Source organism: Chiroxiphia lanceolata, chromosome 8 (assembly GCF_009829145.1).
Source record: "Chiroxiphia lanceolata isolate bChiLan1 chromosome 8, bChiLan1.pri, whole genome shotgun sequence".
Lineage (NCBI taxonomy): Eukaryota > Metazoa > Chordata > Aves > Passeriformes > Pipridae > Chiroxiphia > Chiroxiphia lanceolata.
This window is the reverse complement of record NC_045644.1, coordinates 12,528,814-12,549,594: the sequence shown is the minus strand read 5'-3', so window position 1 is coordinate 12,549,594 and position 20,781 is coordinate 12,528,814. Positions and strand designations below refer to the sequence as shown.

Below are 20,781 nucleotides of genomic sequence, written 5' to 3'. Positions count from 1 at the left end.
TTTTGGTGACAAAGTTAGTTTACAGTATTATATTTATTTAAATAGTTCACCTGGGGAAAGTATAGAAGGGAGGAGATTTGGATTTACCCGTGAAAATGTCGTAGATGGGTTGCGAAATTGAATAATTAATGGGTTTTGTCATTTTTTGATTTTGTCATGCTAAGAGGATGAGAGTGGAAAAGAAAGGTCTGCTAAATCTTTTATAAAAGACAAATGAGTCATCTGAGGTGGGGCCAAACCATTCATGTGATGCAATTCAATGTCTACACTGCGGTGTAGCAACTTGACAGAACTTCATATTTACATAACTCATCTTTGCAGGACAGTAAATCCTTCATAACTTAAAACCTGATGAATGATCCAAGTATCTCTGATCACAATTACAAAAAGCTGGAAGAAAGTTTCCTGTGCCACCTAGGAACTTTTTTTAGCAGGTACAAATGAATTAAGTTTCCATTATTAACATAGTGTCCATCCAAACACTACTGATGTACTTGTAAAATAAGAACACAAAGCTGAAACAAGCATTCTGGGCTCTCATTCTATTTCAGGCAGTATTTCATGCAATTCCTTCTAATGAATTTAAGTTCCTCATAAAAAAACGATTTGACTGTGTCTCCCCTATTTTTTTAATTTTTTTTTTTTGGAGAGCTGTGCCAGAACATAATTGCTCTAAAGTGAGAGCTGTCTTCTAGATTCCAGTTGGGATTGTTTGTATCACTTGTCATATCATTGTTAAATATAAGTATGAATCATCTGTGTATGAATTACGGGCTTGTTCCACAGACAACAGAGTTTTTAACTTTTACATCAAGCTTTCCTTTCTCCATTCTATGCATATGTATCTCTAACACTGCAGATGACACTAGTAACATTTATTTCAGTAGGATATGATCAGCTCCATATTAGGTTTGTCAATCTACTTCAAGGGCTCCCAAAAAGGTCCAAAGTAGAAAGCATTTCATACTTTGATCAATAAGAAACAGTGGGAGAAAAAGCAAAGAAAAAGTCAGAAACTATTGAGTTGTTCTGTTAGTGAGTGCAATAATAGATTCATTTCAAATGCACAATTACTGCACATTTAGGACTTTCCCAAATTGTAAAAGACTGCTGGCATCCTCCCACTGTGTTTTAAGCTACTTTCAAGTTCATCGCTGACAGTGTATGTGCGAGCAGGAGAATATGAATACAAAGGGAGGATTAATCCTGAAACCACTGTATCACAAGTGAAGGTCAGTGGATTGACTTTGGAAACAGAAGTTGTGGAATATTTCCAGCCTAGTTTCTCACGAGATGAAATCACAAAAAGAACTCTAAGAAGAGAACTCTCTGAACAATGTCACAGCATAGAATTTAAATATCATATTACTCAGATAAGGAAAAGGCAGGGTAGGACATAATGTAAGGGTTTTATTGGCCATTGAATACGACACAAAAACTAACACAAAATTCCTAAAATGGCCCAGGTTGTAGGATGTGATGGTTTAAAATAAATAAAAAAAAATTGCATAGTTGAATTTGCTCTTCTGCAAGTTTGATCACTTACGAAATTACGTAAGACAGACCTAGGAAAAAAGGCACTGTCAAAAGAGGAATTATTTACTTGATAAATTACCTGATAAAGGTGTTTCTCCTACCATGGGATTTTTCCAGCAGATACAATTTATAACTCCAGTACTATCATCCACTGCAAAAAAAAATTAAAAAAAATAAATCAAGAATTACAGAGTAGGAAAGTAGGTAGACATTCCGGGAAGTGAAGATACATAGATATGTAGGGAGATAACTGCCAAGGAAATCTCAGTCCAACCAGTTTTAAAGGGAAAGTGGGTGTCCAACCCCACTTATACCTCTGAAATAATTTCCACAGTCATTTCAATCATGGAAGTAGCTCAGCACCTGATGTGTTTATGTGCATGGTCACCAAAGTAACAGGTATATTTTCACGAAAAGATCAAGCACTAATTTAAATGATGAGGCTTCAACACATATATTGAATACTAAAGGGTTTTAATCTCATTGACAAGGTCAGAAGAAGAACCAGTGTTGAAAGCCGAAGTCAGACAAATTAAAACAGGAAACCAGGATTAAACCACAGAAGCATCTCTGTTACAGTGAGAAAACAGCATTCTAACACTGGGGGATACAACCATGTGAATAAACTAGAAGTGCTGCTGCATTGGTTTCCATGCTAATGTTGTGTTCAAAGTCTGCTGGCCTTTCCTGTACAAGAAGATGTCTGAGGAGCAGAAAGGCAGCTCCTCTAACCAGGAAGGACAGAAGACAGCACATGCTCATGGTTCTGCTCTAGGCCAGGAATTCCCAACTTAAACTATAGGTAATGGTGGCATGCATGCCACTTCCGCTGCAGAAAAAGCTCAGCACCTTCTCCTGAGCATGGGAGCTGTCTAGTTTTTCCTGTTTTGCCAGTGGCCAATCAAAATAAGTTTTATAATTTCTGCCCCAGGCACTGCATTGTCAATGACAGCAGAAAAAGACAAAACCCAAAGGAAACTAAAACCTATCAGAAGAATCAGTTGTTCTACAGATCGAGAGATTGTATATAGATGGCCTGTTCACCAAACACTCTCTATATAGAAAGGCACTAAATGTCTGTCAAGGATCATCCAGCCAACGTTCCAAGCAACATTGCTTCTTCAATGTAACCATCTCCAATACTCAGATTCCACTCTTCGCAAAAGGAAACCTGCAATTTTCTTCTGCTCCTTAAACCAGATCCATGATTAAAAAAGTAACAACAATGTTTACCAAGAAGGTGCTGATTGGTACCTGCAGTCACTTCCTTCAGAAACCATAGCATCAAAGCAAAATGCCTTTGCATTGTCTCATGTGTTTTGAAACAATCTCCCTATTTAAGGGGTCTAATTTCAAATCATTGTCTTGCCTTCCTGTTTCCCAGTAGTTTAGCTGCACATTACTATTAAAAACATACAACATTTATAAGATGCAGGCAATTCCAAACTCCATCACAAAAGTATGTTCATCTTTTCTATCCCTCTTTTGAGCTGCTGTGTCTGCAACTATTTCAGCAGCTTTAACTTTGTACCAGAGCACAGATAACGATCTAACTGGTAGGATTTCCTCTCTTGGTATAGACAGACAGCAACTATTTTAGCAGTCAAAACCTACATAAACCATGCCAAAGCCATCCACGCAAACCAGCAATGAGAAACAGGGCAGATGACATTTCACTATTACATTCCTGAAGCTTCTAGATGTTCCAGCTCTTGACTGGTTGTTGCATCAAATGAAACACACTTCCTAAGAAGGGCTTGGAAACCAACCAAACAAGACTGAAGGATTAGGAGACCACACTCCTCCTCCTCAACATAACAGTTGAAATTGAAGTCCTGGAGAGATTGACCAGTACGTGACCACACAGGGAATCTGGTAGCAGAGCAAGGTGCTGAAACAAAGTCTGCCAGTTCATAGATAAAAGCTTTGAGCAAAAAGACAAATAACTCCTGAAGCACAGATGAATGAGAACTCTTGCAATTGTATTCTAATTAGACAGGAGAATTTTAATCTATTTTAAATGCACTCAAAGGGTCTACAAGCTTTTGAAAACTTCCTGTGCTCCCTGTGCCGCCCTTCCTCATCTCTTTGGGTTTAAAGTTTTGTTTATTTGGTTTTTTGTGAGTTTGCCTTTTTTTTTTTTCTCCCCTGTTTCTTGTTCATTTGGATTTGGTTTTTTTGACTCTTACTTAACTATTTGAGGGGTAGCACTGTCAAAGCTACTTTAAACAAGATAATTGCCTTCATTTTTATTACTTTATGACAAAAAGGGTACGGTTCTTGTAAGGCCTGCCAGAACCTACTGAGATCATGGTAAGATTTTTTTTCATTTGTTTTTAAGGCAAGTGCCTTTCATCCTTTCAATTCGGTTCTGGAGCATAAGGAAAACCACATGTGATGTTTGATTTTGTTAAAAAGGAAGGGGGGAGAAAAAGAGGTCAGAAAGGTGCATTAGTAAAATATGAGCTTGGTCAAAGCTACATTTTAATTGGATATCCTCCTCCTAGCTGATCATAATAATAGCAATAAACAATCAAACCAAAATGTCAAAATCAATGTTAAAAAAATAAAAATTACATGCTGTGTCAGACAGGAAAAAGTCAGTTCACTCCCTTTTACAATTATTATTTTATCACCAGTTCTGGTTTTCAGCAGAGAGGACCTAAGATTCTTTAAAGTGAGCGGTGTGTATTTTGAATCAGACAGACAGGAAATGGGGGGGGGGGCATAGTGGCAGTGACACAAAGACATTTCAGTTCCCTATCAGAGAAAAAGAACAAAGGGAGAATTGCTTTGTAAGTCACTTTTAAGCAGATGGAAAGTGAGCAAGCCTTGAGCAGTGTGTGGCATTCCAACTGACGCAACGCCTGATCCATGACTCACAAACTGGAGTCTTGAACTGTAAAACGCAAGAAGTTATAAGCAGGAAACTGTCTAAGAAGTTAAAATTTTTTACACTGTTGGAGTCGGCCTGATTGAAAGGGAGGGCAGGCTGGGGAAGGGCACCTGGCAGGTAGCCTGAAAGCTCAAACCAGGAACTGCCAGAACAAAGTGTGTAGTTGGATGAGACAGGACAGCAGGAAGCAGGCTCACTGAGAGCTGCTCTTAAAGGTTGGCTGATCTAACACCAAGGCCTCAATCTCAGTACTCCACAGGTTTTTTTTATTTCTATTCCTCTGTTTTCTGCCTCAGTCAAACATTTTCAACAAGATTACTTGTTAAACAGATGCTGAGGATAGCACTGAAAACTTTTGTCCATAGAATTGTTTTGCCTTGGTCATTTTGATTCCGTCTTTTCATGAAGTGATAACTGTATTTGCATACTAGTGCAATAAAAGAACAATAGCTGAAGTTCAGTTTACGTTTCAACACTTCAGTACATCATCAATTACATCTCCACCTCTTAACTTAGGCATTTGTTTACCCTGTGCCATTTCAAGTGCCAGAGAATCTTGTTCACCAAAATATTTACTGACAACTTATTATTTAGCATAATGGCGAGATAATAACAAACATTCAGAAATTAGACTTAAAAACCCAAAATCTAGAAAATATTCATGCTAAGACACTTGCAAGGAGAGCACAGAGTCAACTCTGAGCAGCTGCATCCTGTGCAGGGTATGTTGGATGCACTAGCAGCCAATGCCACTCTCCAGCAGTATGATGCAACTGCAGGTGTTGTGGAACCTGGGACCTGGTTAAGTTGTCACCTGTATCTTCACAATACTCCTGTGGGCCCAGGAAGTGCTGCTGACTCAATTTTAAAAGCAAGGGAATTTGGAAGAAGAGGCACTCCATGACTTACCTCTGTCAGGTGGAAACCCACAGCAGAGGAAGACACTGGGTACAAGGGCTTCAACAGGATCTGTGCATTTGCCTCCCCCTTCCTACTGAGAGGTCACCTCCCCCCATCTTTTGAAACTTGCCACATCACCACTATTCCACTCTGCTTTTTTTTCCAGATGAAAAAGACAGCTGAACAAAATGACAATCAGATGTTTCCATGTTAATAAAACTGTCTGAATACTGGGAAAAGCAATAGGGAGGAGACAACTCCCAGCTGGTGTTGGCAAGGACTGGTACTATGATGCTTGAGTTAGATTTGCTAAGACTCTTGTGCATCTAAACATAAACAGGCTCCTGACTGCCATTAAAAAGCCATTGAAAGCTGCCTCCAAGATACGACAAAACATACAAGAAGTCAGAAGGGATTTCTAAGGTTCAAAAGAGGAAGAAGTGATTTCCCATTTGCAGGCACTGTTAAATCTGTTTGTACCTGACCAAAGGAACTCCATATATATGAGAGAAAGGTGGTGGAGTCCAGTGACAAAGCAACAATCAAAATTAAGATTTGCTATATGACCACAAATGAATCAGGTACTCTGTTGTAACTATTTGATTCTCTGCTTTTGAAGTGAAGACAAACAGTAGCTTCCCTAAATTTGCCAAGTAATCTGAGCTGCAGATATACATTGTATTAGGATAAAAGCACAGTTGTTTCAAGAACAGACGATGATTAAATAAGGAAGCCTTTCAGTTCCAACAGTAACTAAGATTAGAAGGCTGATAACTGCAAGAAGAAAGAAAGAAACTTTCCTTACCTCCATAATTATAAAAGGCATCTCTCTCCTTCGTTTGAACCACCATCCCGACAACATCCACTTGTCTTACTGGATGTCCATTATAAAAGAATATACCTAGACATAGAACATGCTTGATTAGTGTAACTATTTCTTTCAACATCCTATCCTACACTGTCACATTTATCAGTAAAAAACATAATTTCTTACATATTTAATATATCTGAAATTATACAATGCCTACACAGGAAAAATTCCCTGGACACTGAAGACTAGGAACGCTAAAAGGAAAAAGTATCAGCTCCACTTGGGATACCAAAAGCTTGCTTTTATAGAGTGTCAAAACTTCATTAACCTCGTTTTCTTGCACATTTGGATCTGAAAAACAGCTGCAGGCATTAGGGTTTTTTTAACTTCTTGTTTTGTTGTTTCATTTGGGTTTTTGTTTTGTTTTGCTTTGCTTTGTTGTTTGTTGGTTGGTTTTGAATTTTTTTTTATATCTTCATCAGGCTTCAGAATAAATAATAGAACACAAAGGAAGCAGTTTGAGCTTCTCACAATGCAGCTGTTCCTGATTAAGGCAGAGCCTCTGAAAGGAAAACTAACATAATTCTGTCTTTCATTTCTAGAAGAACAGGAGCCATGGGGGCAGGGTGAGAGCAACAACCCTCTCAGACCGAGGAGTACACTATTGCAGTCATTGTGGACTACATCCTGAACTTCAGTTTCTGAAAAAAACACGTTCTAAAAACATCCCTTCAAAGCTATTTTTGTGCATCTATAAAGATAACTTGAATAACACATAGAAACGTGTCCAGGAAACAGTGAGAAATCAGAGCCCAGTGGACTCTGACAGCGCTGAGGTTGCCTCATTCTGTAATCCCTTTCAAGAGAATGACAAATGTTGTTAACAAACACCAATGTAAACATTATACACTGAGGCTTCACAGTGCACTATCAGGAGAACGATAGGGCAATAAGCTCCAAATATACCCTGGGCTGGCTAGTTTTCAGAGCATGTGTTTTCTCCAGCTTTTGAATACTGCTGCTTTACCAAAGTATGCCATCTGGGATGTTCAATAACTGTCTTCTGAAAACTAGATAACTCGAGGGATTCGAAAGGGAACATTTGGCTCTATACACTGTGGCAAGTGTTATTCTTACAAAGGGAAAGAGAGGCAAGGCAGCAAGGGAGTCAGAAAAAAGTCCTGTATAAAAAAAAAACAACCCAAAACCAAAATCCAAAAATAACTTGTCCTACATAGCTAACAGCCTTAAGTGAGCCTGAAATTAACTTTCTTCATGCAAGACAGAGAGAAAATCCAAAATCTTCTGTAGAAATAATAGGTGATCAGCCAAGCAGATCATAAACACAAGTTTTGCACATGAAAATCCACTGCAATGTTTTGAGGATGCATTTATCACTCTCATTGTAGATTTGGCTGTACTAATCATGCAGTCAGTGGTCAGGTCTGGCATAGAAAATGTTTGGCAGGTCTGTCCTTTTCTCTCATTTACCAGGACACATTTATAGAAATCCTCAATGGAGATGCTCCCAGTGTACATAGTCATTCATTCAATCTTACAACATCTCAATAAAAGGTCTGGGCTGGTTTCAGGGTAAGTCTGTAGAGCAGAGACTCCAAGCTCCTGATTATGCAAACAAGCAACATGTTATTATGTTCATTTCCCAGTTAGTAAGCTGAGTTTTAGCAAATGACAGAGACTGAATAAAACTTGTTCTCTCCATCCCCATAAAGTCACATAGAACTCCACCCTTACTCTCCAAGAAACTACTCAAATTAATTTGAAAGACAAAATTATATTTAACCTATTAAAAGCTCTTGGACTTGATGACTTAAAGGTATAAATTGTTTCTCCTGCCAGCTTATTGGTAGCAATAAAAATACACTAAACATTTGAAGCTATGGACAAACATGTTCTTTGAGGCTCCTAATAACCCAGTAAACAACACATACAGCACCAGGCTCTTACCACAACAGGAAGCCACAGCAGGGGTACAAGGGCCTATAGATACAGAGCTCTCTAGAGCAGGTGCTGTTCACGTCTTTACCAGCATTACTGAGCACTGAGCTGTTTGACATTGCTTTAATTATTATTACCTCCTTTTATGCTATTTGTAGCTTCCCTCTCCTGTTGATAAGCTGTCACAATGCAGTAGTGCATGATAACTCTGAGAAAAGCTTATTTCCATGATATGATTATGTGTTACAACTGAGTTTGACACCCACTCTCATTGCAAGGCCTCTAAGACAACACAATTGCTGTTTTTATCTGGGAGGTTTTCCAGCCTTCTTGTCACCATTTATAGCAGGAGAGTAATTGGCCAGGCTTACTGCTTTCCTCCATGTTGTTTTAAGGTATTAGTCATAGAGGCATCAAATCCTAATGCTTAAAAATGGAAAGAAAAAACTCATTAGGTCATTTAGTCCATTTCCTCAGGGCCAATACAAGACCATTTCATGGCAATCTGTACAGTCAGGATATAAACAATCCCAGTGAAGGGCATCCCACCTTTTTCCTGGGAAGGCCACTCCATGGTTTAGCAGATGTCATTCTAAGGATGTTTTTCCTGACATTCAGTCTGTATTTCTTTCCATTCCTCCTAGTTGCAATTCTTTGTTTTGCAGTCATTCATTCTTAATTACCATTACTTAATGACTGATTTATAGCCAATCATATACTTAGCTTCAGCTGGTCTTTAAAAGCCCATTAAAGGCAGGAAACACTGACAACAAACACCTACGTTCTTCCTTCCCCAAAATATTTTTTTTTTTTAGTGTTTCTGTTGTGCTATCATTTGTTGCTAATAAATAAGCCATGCTGAAGGGTATCTGGTTTGGTATATACACAGCACCAGGAGAATGAAAAAAAAAATTCAGGATATTTGTTCTATGAAATTTCATCTTATTCTTTAAAGTTTGGTTTAGAAAATTATACAGGATTGCAAGCAAGCTTAGATGTGCAGAACTCCAGGTGCACAGGAAGTGGAGAAAGCTCACATGCACCAACTGTAAAGGCTGGTATCTTGACATAACAGATACCACTTCCTTAGGATCATCTTAGGGGAAAAGAGAAAACAAAACTGGAAGAGTTTCTGAAGCAGAAGCCAACTCAAGTAAAAAAACAGGAAAGGAAGTGAGAAGGGAAATTCAGGTAATTTAGAGGTAAAAAAAGAGAGTAGTATTGTACTTTTTTGAGGACTGTTCTTGCTATCATGAAATGTTCATTGGTGTTTATAAGGTTAATTATTCTAAATACATTTTTACATGTGTATGTACAATTGTCCAAGTCCAAACCACAATCCTATTCTGCTGACATTTATGTTTCGTATTTTGTTTGAAAACAATCAGAATATCTCTAATTGAAGCAGAACAGTTTTTACCAGATGCACTTGCTACACCAGTACTACTATAAGACTGTTATAAGACAGTTTAAAAAGGCCTCTAAATAATACTCACTAGAAGACAAACATCGACCGTCTGTAGCGTAATTCATGCAATAGATTTAAGACAAAAGTCTCCCACCATGAGACTGGCAAAGATATAGATAGATAGATAGACAGACAGACAGATACATATATACATACATACATATATACTGGGGTTTGCAGTTTGTGAAGTCCTATGTACATAAAAATGGCTGCAAGAAGAGCAAAAAAATCACCAGCCCTTCACTTCTGCAAAAATAGCAGTGCTGCTATCCTTGCTGTTAAAGAAAACTAAAGAAGAATGACAAACCCTACAAGGCAGAGCATATTCAAAAAGAGACAAACAGATGTACCTTGTCTCTGCGGACAGAAAAAATACAAAGAAAAAATACAAAGAAAAAACACAAAGAAAACATGAAAACCAAACCAAAGACACACACTCTGCTTGGGGTTTATTGCCTTTTCCTCATTAATTCTAAGTTCTTTGTGTTTCTCCCTGATAATCTTGCACCTTGTCAAGGTTCATTTTGGAGTAATGAACCCTTCTACAGTAGAAAATATACTGAGGTCTACTTAAAGTCTTTGCAGTGAAAACAGAAATTCAAGATCAGACCCATGTTACTTCCGACAATGTTCACACGTGGGTGACACCGGCTGAAGACCAGCAGGAAACAGACTGCAAAGCAGACAGCTGGCAACAATGGCTCAGAAATAAATGGTGTGGTACAAGATCCAGCACAGAGGTCAGAATTTACAATACAGCTGTTCAAATGTATGAAGAATGTCATGTATCAATCATATCTAGAAATTAAGCAAACGAAACCTCAAAAACTGTTTCTGTTTTATAATACATTAATATCCACAGGAAAGCACAACATACACACGCAGAGCAATGCCATCAGTTGTCAAAATTTTGCAACAAAGAGCCATAAAATCCTTCTCAAATGTTGTAGAGATGGTGGAAAGATATAACATATACAGCCAGAAAGGACCAGAATTTTTTTAAAATTAACTTTACCAGAATATAACAAGCACTACCACATAAAAGAAACACAACATAACCTTAGTGTACAAGAGATTCTTGATCCACACATGAGAAAGAAAAGCCATTGTAATGAAAACATTTTATTTTTCACATATATTTCACATACAACCTGTTGTTCTTAGAACTGTTAAAGGATACCAACGTCACTTAGCTTAAGGGTATGGAAAACTACTGATGTTCATGAAGCCTTCTGCAATCCTTTGATAAAAAGCAGAGCATAAATCAATTATAATACTGTGTGCATCATAACCAGCACGTATAAATACATACCTGGGACCTGTTTAGATTCTCTCATTTCTTTTATATCTTTAATATAGAGTCTTGCAAATGCAGAAAATACAGGATCCATCCCCCAGTGTAGAGAAGGTGTCTCTTCCTCATACTTCTTGGACTCAGAATGCATTCAAAACCTGTGAACACAGAAGGACTTGTAATTGTTTTCTACAGGTAAAGAGCTGTTCACATATCTTCCAACTAAATAAAAAACAGCTCGTGAATTTACACACAATAACACATCAGAGCTGATGATGAGACACAGGAGTTTATCTAATACATGATATTTATTTATCAATATTTCATGTGTCACCACATGAAGTATTCAAAGTATCAATACTCATGATTTGTTTGAAATACTGAGAATCAACAGCAACAACATCTTCCCCAGTTCCTTCAAATGAAACAGAATTTCAGGGGTTTTTCCCCTATGAACCCACAGACAGAGAACCAAAGACAACACTTCTTTAAAAGAGCAGGATTGTGGGATACTAATTGGTTACTTCCTCTACATGTGATTATTATTCCCCCCATCATTCTCTTTTCCTCCCATAACATATTCTTCTCATTGTTCATCCTGTGCTTTATTGTGGAGGTGGGGGAGGATGACCTTACATAAAACAAAAGCAGCTGACCCTTCTTTATTTTGGACACGTAGTCTCCGTTAACTTTGAAATTGTTATTTTCCCCTTTTACCTCTTCAGATTTTTCTGTTTAATGGCTGCTATCTTCTGCCATTACCAGATCCAACTCTCTGCTTATCATTGTGCTGATGTCAAAAGCCCAGCAATCGATTCAGGAAGGGTCCTCATGAAGATTGTGAAGCTGAAAATACTTTCTATTAGCTCCTCCTGTATGGATAGCTAAACTGTTCCCCTAAAGCTCTCCAGGTCACTCTTGAATGGGTGTCAGCCCCTTTCAGCTCTTGGGCAAAGTTTACAAGTGGACTCATTTTGAATAGTGTGTAATAGGGATGAGATTTGGCAGCTACATTCTCCTGAGAGGGAGCGGCTCCCAATTATAGGTGGCCAGTGATCTGTGCAGTCTGCAGGAGATACATCTGGCTACTGATGTAGAGGCAACATGCCATGAATATCACAGTAGCATCTTGCTTCTTTGAGAAACTACAGAGCTTGATTCTGCATAATTTCTCTTTTAATGCTTAAACTTCAATTTGAGGGGAAAAAAAACTAGCGTAGCACAACACGGCAGAGTGTTGCTGACATCTACTCTATAGCATGTAAAGAACTGCAGATGACAATTAGATTCCTTTCCAACTTTTATTTTATTTAAATAACAAAAGGTTAGTGTTATTTTGACCCTCCTTAGACTGGTCATTAAATTTATGAGATGTTGAAAATAATTGATTTAGTCAGTTCCACCAGTCACTTCACCACTGAGGAACAAACTAAGCAGTTTTGTTTACACGTGGATCTATATCTCTGTCCCCACTACAAACAGCTCTTCCCAACCTTTCCATTTTGCACCTGCAAGGAACACTCAGAAACATCTCACCATCCTTTTTTTACTCAAGTCTCCCCACAAAGCATCCTTTTTCTGCTGCTGAATTGCAGACACTGCTCAACAGAAATTTATAAACTAAGCTGTTAAGTGTATGATCTTAACACAAGCTGCTATTCTTCCATATGGCAGTTCTTTGGTTACTTGCTACAGACTATGTCAAATTTAGACCATAAAGTTTCTCAAGCAAACAAATGGTTTCAACCTGTATTCTTCTTAGCATGATCATTGTCTTAACAAAATTAGTCTCCTCATCTCTCTCTTTTTGTTTGCTGTCTCTAGTACAAAGCAATATTCCTTTCTGCACCATGTCCCCCAGTTTACTCTGCATGGTTGCAAAGCTTGTCATAGCTCAGCACTCATTTTTTCTCCTAGACAGACATCAGACTGAGTTAACATGCCAAAGAGAGACAATCAGGTAACAAGTCTGTCTAACCTTTTCTATTTTGGGTAGGCAGCAACTCACTGGGGCAAAAAGCAGAAGTCACACCTGCACATGTGTGTGTCTGAGGGGAAATCAATGAAGCAACTCCACTGCATATTAAAAATATCTGCATTTTGGTATTTCAGTAAACAGTTGTCAAGCCTGAAATGCCCAAATGTTAACAGATCAAGTTCAAACAATGCTTTTAGCTTAAATGGAGCATCTCCATAACTTTTTTTTATGGCTTCCCTTTTCTGAAGGGAGAAGGATTTCTGCAGCAAAAGCTCTTTCTATCTCAGAAACTACTGAGAGTCAAATCTCAAGTTGTGGACATTGCTTCTCACTCCTAGGCCAGGTTACAGCTCTTCACAGGAGACATTTACACCCACCACATCTGTCTTCATGTACAGACCACTCTGCTTAGTTCAAGTCTGCTACAGACACACAAAGTTTTATCTTACAGATCTGGAAAAGATTCCTTGACAAAAAGTAAATCATGCCCCCAGCACTATGAAGGCAACACAAGATTCCTTGAAGTCCACAGGACAAATTTGGTGAAGTCCTAAGTTACAGACATTCCATCCACACCAGGCTGGGACAGTGAGACCTTATTCCAGCTGCCCACTCACCTTCAGCAATGTCTGACAGGCACATGAAGGGTGTTATGCAGGGCAGTCTCCTCTGGCCTCTTCATGGCCCCAACAGCCCTCCCAACCCCTGCCACCACCCAAAACCAAGACTATTCTTTCTTCTCTCCCAAGCAGCCACTTGGTAGCTACATTTGCACAGTGACCTATTTAAAGCCAAAGCTTGTGGTCAGTTGGAAGGAAAAGCTATTTACTGCCTCCTGGATGTACTGCTTGCCTCCACACTCTCCTATTACCAGTCTATTCTTCTTGGCAGTTGTCTGTTTGCTCCTATAGCAAAGGAAGATATTAACCATCTCCAGTATCTATTGTTCAGTGAGTCCAAGCTTGTTTCAGGCAGATGGAGAGTATTAGAAAACATAATTCCTCCAAGGCAGACAGAATTCTTCCAATCAGTTTATCTTTTGCTACATAACAGTATCTTCCCGTAACTTTTTCTTAAGTTGGCACAGGAAGCCTCTCCATCCCAGGCAGAATGTGCCAGGGGTTAATTAATGAGTCATCCTGGCAAAAGCAGAACTTTCCATTATGCTGGAAGTATTTTCAGCTCTTAACTGGTACCATTGGTGATATGCTATCAGCAAGGAAGATAAGAGCTGCCTGTTCAATGAAGATCCAAAGGGCAAAGAGCCTGCATTGTGGAGATGCACAGCATTATAATCAATGAGAGCACAGACAGCAAACAATAGACAATTCTGAACAGATACTGTAAGTACAAGTGTTTAAGGATCAAACTGGCTTTTGCTGTAAGATGGTGATCATACTTAGGAATAAAAACAGAGTCCTAGCAAAAGGTCATCCTTTTCTGCATTTTGTTTTAAATGCAGTGTAATGATTTCAGGGTTGCTGTAGTGCAAGGAATTCAATCCTGCTATAGGAAAAAAAAGGGCAAGAGAAGCATCTGGTCCACAGGTTTATTAGACAGAAGATATCTGTATTCTATTTTTAACTCCAAAGAGAGGATATAAAGCCATAATCAAAACCAAAAATAGAATTAAGTTCTTCTTGGGAAAATAACTCTGTTTCAAGGGCAAAAATCTAAAGTTTACATAGTAGATATCTAAATACGAATAAACAATAAACCTCAATTTGAGATTACTCTAACCTATTAAAATAAGGCTGTCTCTTTCACCTACTGCTTTCAGTGTTAGCCTTCCTGACTGTACTGAGAAGCAAACCAATTCCATAATCCTCAGAGTTATCTTGTGAGCTCAGCAAGGTATTATCCTAAAAAGGAAAGAAGGGAAACCAAGGAAAATTGGCACCCTTCCCAACAATGCCACCACCCAAAACCAAACCCATTTGCTTTCTTCTGTTCCAAGCAGCCTACCTGGTAGCCTTGTCAGAAAAGCTTCCTAATTAACACCCAAGTGAGTGAGTTATTCAACAGAATTAGCCCTGGCCAATAAATTTCTTTGCTCATACTGTGTCCACCACGTACTTTTTTCAAAAAAGGTAAATGGTATTCTTCCAATCTCAGTGAAATGGAAACCTCAAAGAGGAGTATCTGTTTTAATGTTTCTTGTATTTTTTTTCTCCAAATTTGATTAACAACTAAAGCTCTGGGAGAAAATTGCCCTAGTTTAATCGTTTGGAGCCAAGGAAAGGTGTCTTGCCAGCAGTTGTCTGCAACTTCTGCTGCAGAGATTTTTTCTCAAGTTAACTGTGAATCAAAACCAGAGGATTTATGCATTAGTACGGGCGGCTTAAACATCCTACCAGTCCTTCACTCTTCTCCAAAGAGTGCCACTAGTATACCAGCACTAATGATTTACACAGGAAGCAGCCTCTAAGCTGTTGGGAGTTGCCAACCCAGTGCATTAAAACAACTTAAAGTCACTACTGGTTTACTTACATAAATTAGGCTACAAACTGTGGCTGTCAAAGAACTGCTTCATAGGTCAGCCATCCCTGCCACAGAGAAAGCAACTTGTAGAAAGAGGAGCAGAGTCAACAGCTGGGTTTTGTAACACCCTCTGTCATCTGAATTGAAATCATCTGTGTCTGAGTCAACACCCTATGTGACAAATGAGTATTATTCAACTCTTCACCATCAGCAGAGGCAATTCCAGCATGATACAGTCAAACCCACCATATTTCAATAAATGTTTTTAATTACCCACAGCCACATACAACATTTTAAATTAAAAACAAATAAACCCACTATATTATTATACAAGTAGATCTTACTGAGCTGGGAAGTAAAGCCTTTGGTTACAGTTAATACAGAACCAAGAATCTAAAAATGAAACTCATCCATAGATTTTTAAAAAATACATAATTAAAAGAAAGTTTCCAACACTAGTAACAAGATAAAAACCATCACTGAGACCAAAACACATTACTCAAAGACAAAAATAAGGTTCCTGGAAAAATGAGTATTGATATCAACACCTAGGTAACAACAAGATAAGGTAATTTTGGATCCAGTTTTTACATGGTTATTCTATTAAAACTCAAGGTAGGGTAAGCTCTTTCAATCACTCCTAATAAACTACCTTCTGCTTCTGCTCATGTTAAATCCTGTAAGTTTTGATGCTACATGCTGCATATCCTGTAGGTTTTATATACACGGCAAGTACAATTTGATTTTAAAAACATAGTTTCAAAATAAAATTAAGAAATATAGAACTCCTCTGAAGTTCCAGAAGTTTAGCACTTCCTGAAATGTTACTTGTACAAGAATTTAATGTTTGCCTATGATCTTCAGGTAACACATTTACCAAAAAGAAAGAATTATAGATTTCTTTTTTCTTAAAGATACTCCTTGAAATTTTAAACATAATATGTCTTTTAACTACGTTATATTACAATACACTTCCCCGGCAATGGTAATGCAAGGCAAAGGGTCCAACAACACAACCTTTAGCCAGTAGGAAGTCTATCAACAACACAGAAAGGCATTGCCCACATGCCCATAACAATCAGGATACAGATAGGAGCAAGAAAGCCTTGTTTTATCAATAAACTGACACCACTGTTGTGTAACAGTCTTCCAGTGGAGTTATTGTCTCCACGTCATAACCTGTAACGTGGTTCCCCCTCTCTGTTTTTTCCTTTCCACAGCACTGCCTACAAAACCTTCTGGACATGCACATGTGGCTACAGGAGACCAGACAGACTGGCTCCTCCAACATCCACAATCTTGGAAGGAAGGGAGACAAATCTTGCAGTTCCAGATTGCCTTCTTTGGCATTGAAACTTGGTTCATATGCAAGTTAAACCTTGTAACGAGCACTCTATTTTCCAAAAGCATGATTCTGGAAAACTAACAAGGAAGCGTGCAACAAAATAAACAGTAAAAGTAGCTCTCTCTGATCCTTGTCCTGTGCATTTGTAACAAGATCATTTCCTACGAAATGGAAATCAGCAAATCATTCAGCAGACCAGTAAAATCACTCTATATGTGTATTTCTCATGATCACCTGTAAGCTTACCAGAAATAAGGTATTCAGAAAGCTTCACTTACTTCACTTACTTATTCACTTCACTTATTTGTATTTTAAAGCTATTGGATAATCACACTGGAGTGCCTCCTTCAACTAATTCCCTAACCTACCTCAAGTAAGGGCAGAAGGAAGCCTACGAAGATGATTAACTCTCTCTGAAAGCTCTTAATCACCCACAGTGCTGCCAGAATGAGCTGAGCTGCTGGAAAGACATTCTTTCCCTGGGAGAGAAGATTCTCAGTTATTAGTGATAAATAAAAACAAACAAAACTAAAAATAAATTACTTCTTATAAACAGTAAATTTCTTGCCTGGAAAAGAGTGGTATGGAAGCTTCAATAGCAAGAGGATTCCAAACAGTTTCTTGGAAAAGGAATTTTTTTTTTATAGGTATGTATATTAGGGAAGTGATCCTGCCCCTCTACTCAGCCCTAGTGAGGCCTTATCTGGAGTGCTGTGTCTAGCTCTGGGCTACTCAGCACAAGAGAGACACGGAGCTCCTGGAGAGGGTCCAGTGGAGAGCTACGAAGGTGATTAGAGGTCTGGAGCATCTTTCTTATGAGGAAAGGCTGAGGGAGCTGGGCCTGTTCAGCCTCAAGAAGAGACAGCTGAGAGGGGACCTCATCAATATCTATGAGCATCTGAAGGGAGGGTGTCAAGAGGATGGACCAAGCTCTGCTCAGTGATGCCAAGCAATAGGACAAGAGGCAAAGGGAACAAACTGATGCAGAGGAAGTTCCACCTGAACATGAGGAAGAACTTCTTTACTGTGCAAGCGACTGAGCAGTGGCACAGGTTGCCCAGAGAGACTGTGGAATTTCCCTCACTGGAGATATTCCACAACCATCTGGACACAATCCTGAGTAATGTGCTCTAGAGGACTCTGCTTGAGTAGAAGGTTGGACCTTTCCAACCTTACCCATTCGGTGATTCTGTAATTTACCGGTACAACATAAAGGAATATTAACTCCTTCAAGGGAACTAACAGAGAAAAGAGAATAAAACCTAAATCATCCTGGCTTAAGGTAACATAGTGAGCTTTCCTACTTTGTTATAGCAGTGTTACATAGTGTTACATTTAATGCCACTTCCTGAATGAACATTTTCAAATTTCAGAAATTTCGGTAGAAGTGGTAAACATTGTTTAGTAGCTTTCTGAAGCTACTGGGCTTGTGAACTCCATGGTAAAGTTGATTCAGTTTTTAGAGGCAAGTGTTCCATTTCCCTCCCCCTCCTTTAAATTGGTTTATACATCTGATGTAAAGTAGAACAGCCTCTGGAATAAGTCAGAATTTATACGAACATTCATAGCACAACAGAACACTTCGCTACAACCAGAGACTTCAAAATAATTAACCTACTGTTTGGTCTAAGCACACAGTTGTGATCTGAAGTTTTCAAAATATTCCTGGCACATACCAAAGCATTAGATTATGACAAACCCGCTTAATCTTCTGAAATCAATTTGCATTTCTTTTGCTATGCAAGTGAACCCTTTAACTCTATCAGAACACTGTGAGACTGTGCTTGAAACATGGTGTCAAATAGCACTATTGTTGGTATATACAAAGTAATTAGAATTAGAATAATTTTGAAATCTCAGATGAAACTAGGACCGTCATACATTTTGTAAGCATAACTAAAGACTGAGATTTCTCATTTGGATCCCTTTTGGAAGACTGAGACATAACAGTTACTCCTCTTAGAAAGATTAATACAATTAGCTTGACACTGATCTTTGATTCTAGACCAGCTACATTTGTTCTTTGGGTTTTTATGGTATTGCACAATTTTTTTTTCCCACATGCAAATAAAGGCTCGTAATGCTTCCTGTCTGAAGGCTGTTCTTGTAGAAAAATGTTTAGACATCCCAAAAGTCAAATCTGTGCAAAATGAATGATAGCAAGGAAAAAACAAAGCAAAAAAAAGGCATTGAGACTATATATTATTACAGTACTCTCTCTTTTACTTGGGGAAGTTTGAACTATCATCCCACATAAGAACAAAGCTTTCTAATGCTCCTCACACAGGTCCTCTGACCAACATCTAGGAAAAGTATCAAAAGGGTGGGGGTTTTGTATCAAAAATGGTACAATGCCCAGGCTGCTATTCTCTGAATTTCTTTTGCAACTGTGCCTTCTTTCTGAGGATTATTTGAAATCAAGCACAGGCTTTCTTAGTCACACCCAGGTTGTTTTGACCTGGGCTCTAAACCAAAAATTCTAGAAATGCCAAAGGTGTATAGATATTTCTTATTCCTTAAGGCAAATTGTTCTGCACAGTCCTTTACATAGCATTCTGTGAATAATCTGAAGAGTAGGTTCTTCTCAGCTAAGGTAAGCTGGCTCACAACCCCTTATCTTCAGACACTAAACTATTAGGACCTACTAAAAATCCAGAGATTGTCCTTTACTAACTTTTGGGTCAGCAATTTTTGTACTTCTTCGAGGATGTTCTGAAATAATGAATATCTTACCAATGCTCTCTCTGAGGTCTTTGCAAATCTCATCACTGAGAGGTGGTATAGGACTGATACAGAACAACCCAAAACTGCTCAGGAATACCTGTCCTGCAACATGAGTGTCTCCTCAGTAGCTTTTCTCCTTATGGAGCAGAGGCAAATAGGCTTGTTTGCTAAGAATGATTTTTGCCCACCTTTAAAAACTTTATCCAAATCCAGTCAAAAGGCACTAAATGGACACAACACTATTAAGATTCTTGAAAGAAAATACTTCACTGACAACTGTGGCTCTAAGTTCTTCCATGAATCACTGTCACAGCTAACACGATAAAGTCATTACTATTTCTGACTTCTTGGTATGTAAAAAACCCAACAGCCTTTTATAAACTAATTTCAGTGTCTCCTCAACTGCATTTGAATTTGAATAGATGCTACTCCCTACCTCATATTGAAATTAAGTCACTCCCGTATACTGTATCCAGAAAAATACATTATAGCTCAGTCAGAAGCCACAGAAATTATTTTTCATATAGGTAATTTTATTTCCTGCTACAATTCAGTCCATTTAATGTAATGGGCTTTTTTGGCTTAATCCATAAATTTCACATGGTGTATTAGTGGATCAGCTATTGAAGGTCCCTTCTGTCAAAAAAATAAACATTTCAGCGCACTTGAGACAAAAAGTGCATCACACCACAATGCTCCATTTTGTCATAAGCAAGTGTTAGTGCCCAAAGTTTGCACATACTATTGTTGAACACACAATAGCTGCTGTTTGCCTTAACAATTGACATATTATTACATCTCCACTCACTGCTACTGTACCAAGATGAGATCCTACATAAAACTAAATCCTACTTTACAACACATAATCAACTATTCTTTTGACTCAAAAATGAGAATTTCACAATAACCTAATAAAATCTAGGTAAAAAGAGAAGAATACTGCACACACAGAAACTTATAAACATGGTTGTAATATAAAAATAACATTATTCAATGGAAAACCATGCTGGTTTTTTTCAGTAAAATCACTTAATATTTTAAAGTCTAGCTTTGCATTAATAAACAGTTGGTATCTCACATTCTATATGTTAATTCCCCTTTTTGCTAGTAGACACATCTCCAGTATTATACCACTACAGTGTCTCTCTTTGGGATATTACTAAAGAATCAATAGTCTTTAGTGCTATCTTTTGTCCTTTATTGTGTGCTGGGGGGGAAATGTTCCTTGTTTTCAGTATGGTATATTTTTAATAGTAGTTGTAGAAGGCATAATAAACTTCCTTCTTACGCTCACCACATAACCAGGACTGGGTTTGCTGGCTGGCTGGCCAGTCATATTAAAAAACAGATTAAAAAATAAGTCATTTTCATATTACAGGACAAGTTATT

General features: G+C 38.2%; 1 protein-coding gene across 6 annotated transcripts in view; it reads right to left on the bottom strand.

Moving 5' to 3' along the window:
* Nucleotides 1-20,781, bottom strand: part of STN1 (STN1 subunit of CST complex) — a 43,656-nt gene that overhangs the window by 16,039 nt on the left and 6,836 nt on the right. For 2 of the 6 annotated variants that reach the window (XM_032695402.1, XM_032695403.1), the window contains exons 2-4: nt 10,883-11,022; nt 6,138-6,233; nt 1,616-1,687 (exon numbers count right to left, since the gene is read on the bottom strand). In XM_032695402.1, the coding sequence (XP_032551293.1) occupies nt 1,616-1,687; nt 6,138-6,233; nt 10,883-11,015 (301 nt within the window). In that variant the 5' untranslated portion in view covers nt 11,016-11,022. Of the gene's footprint in view, nt 1-1,615; nt 1,688-6,137; nt 6,234-8,111; nt 8,212-10,882; nt 11,023-11,581; nt 11,601-15,332; nt 15,371-18,729; nt 18,783-20,781 lie in introns of those variants that run through there. The other 4 variants (XM_032695404.1, XM_032695405.1, XM_032695407.1 and 1 more) reach the window with 4 other exon arrangements.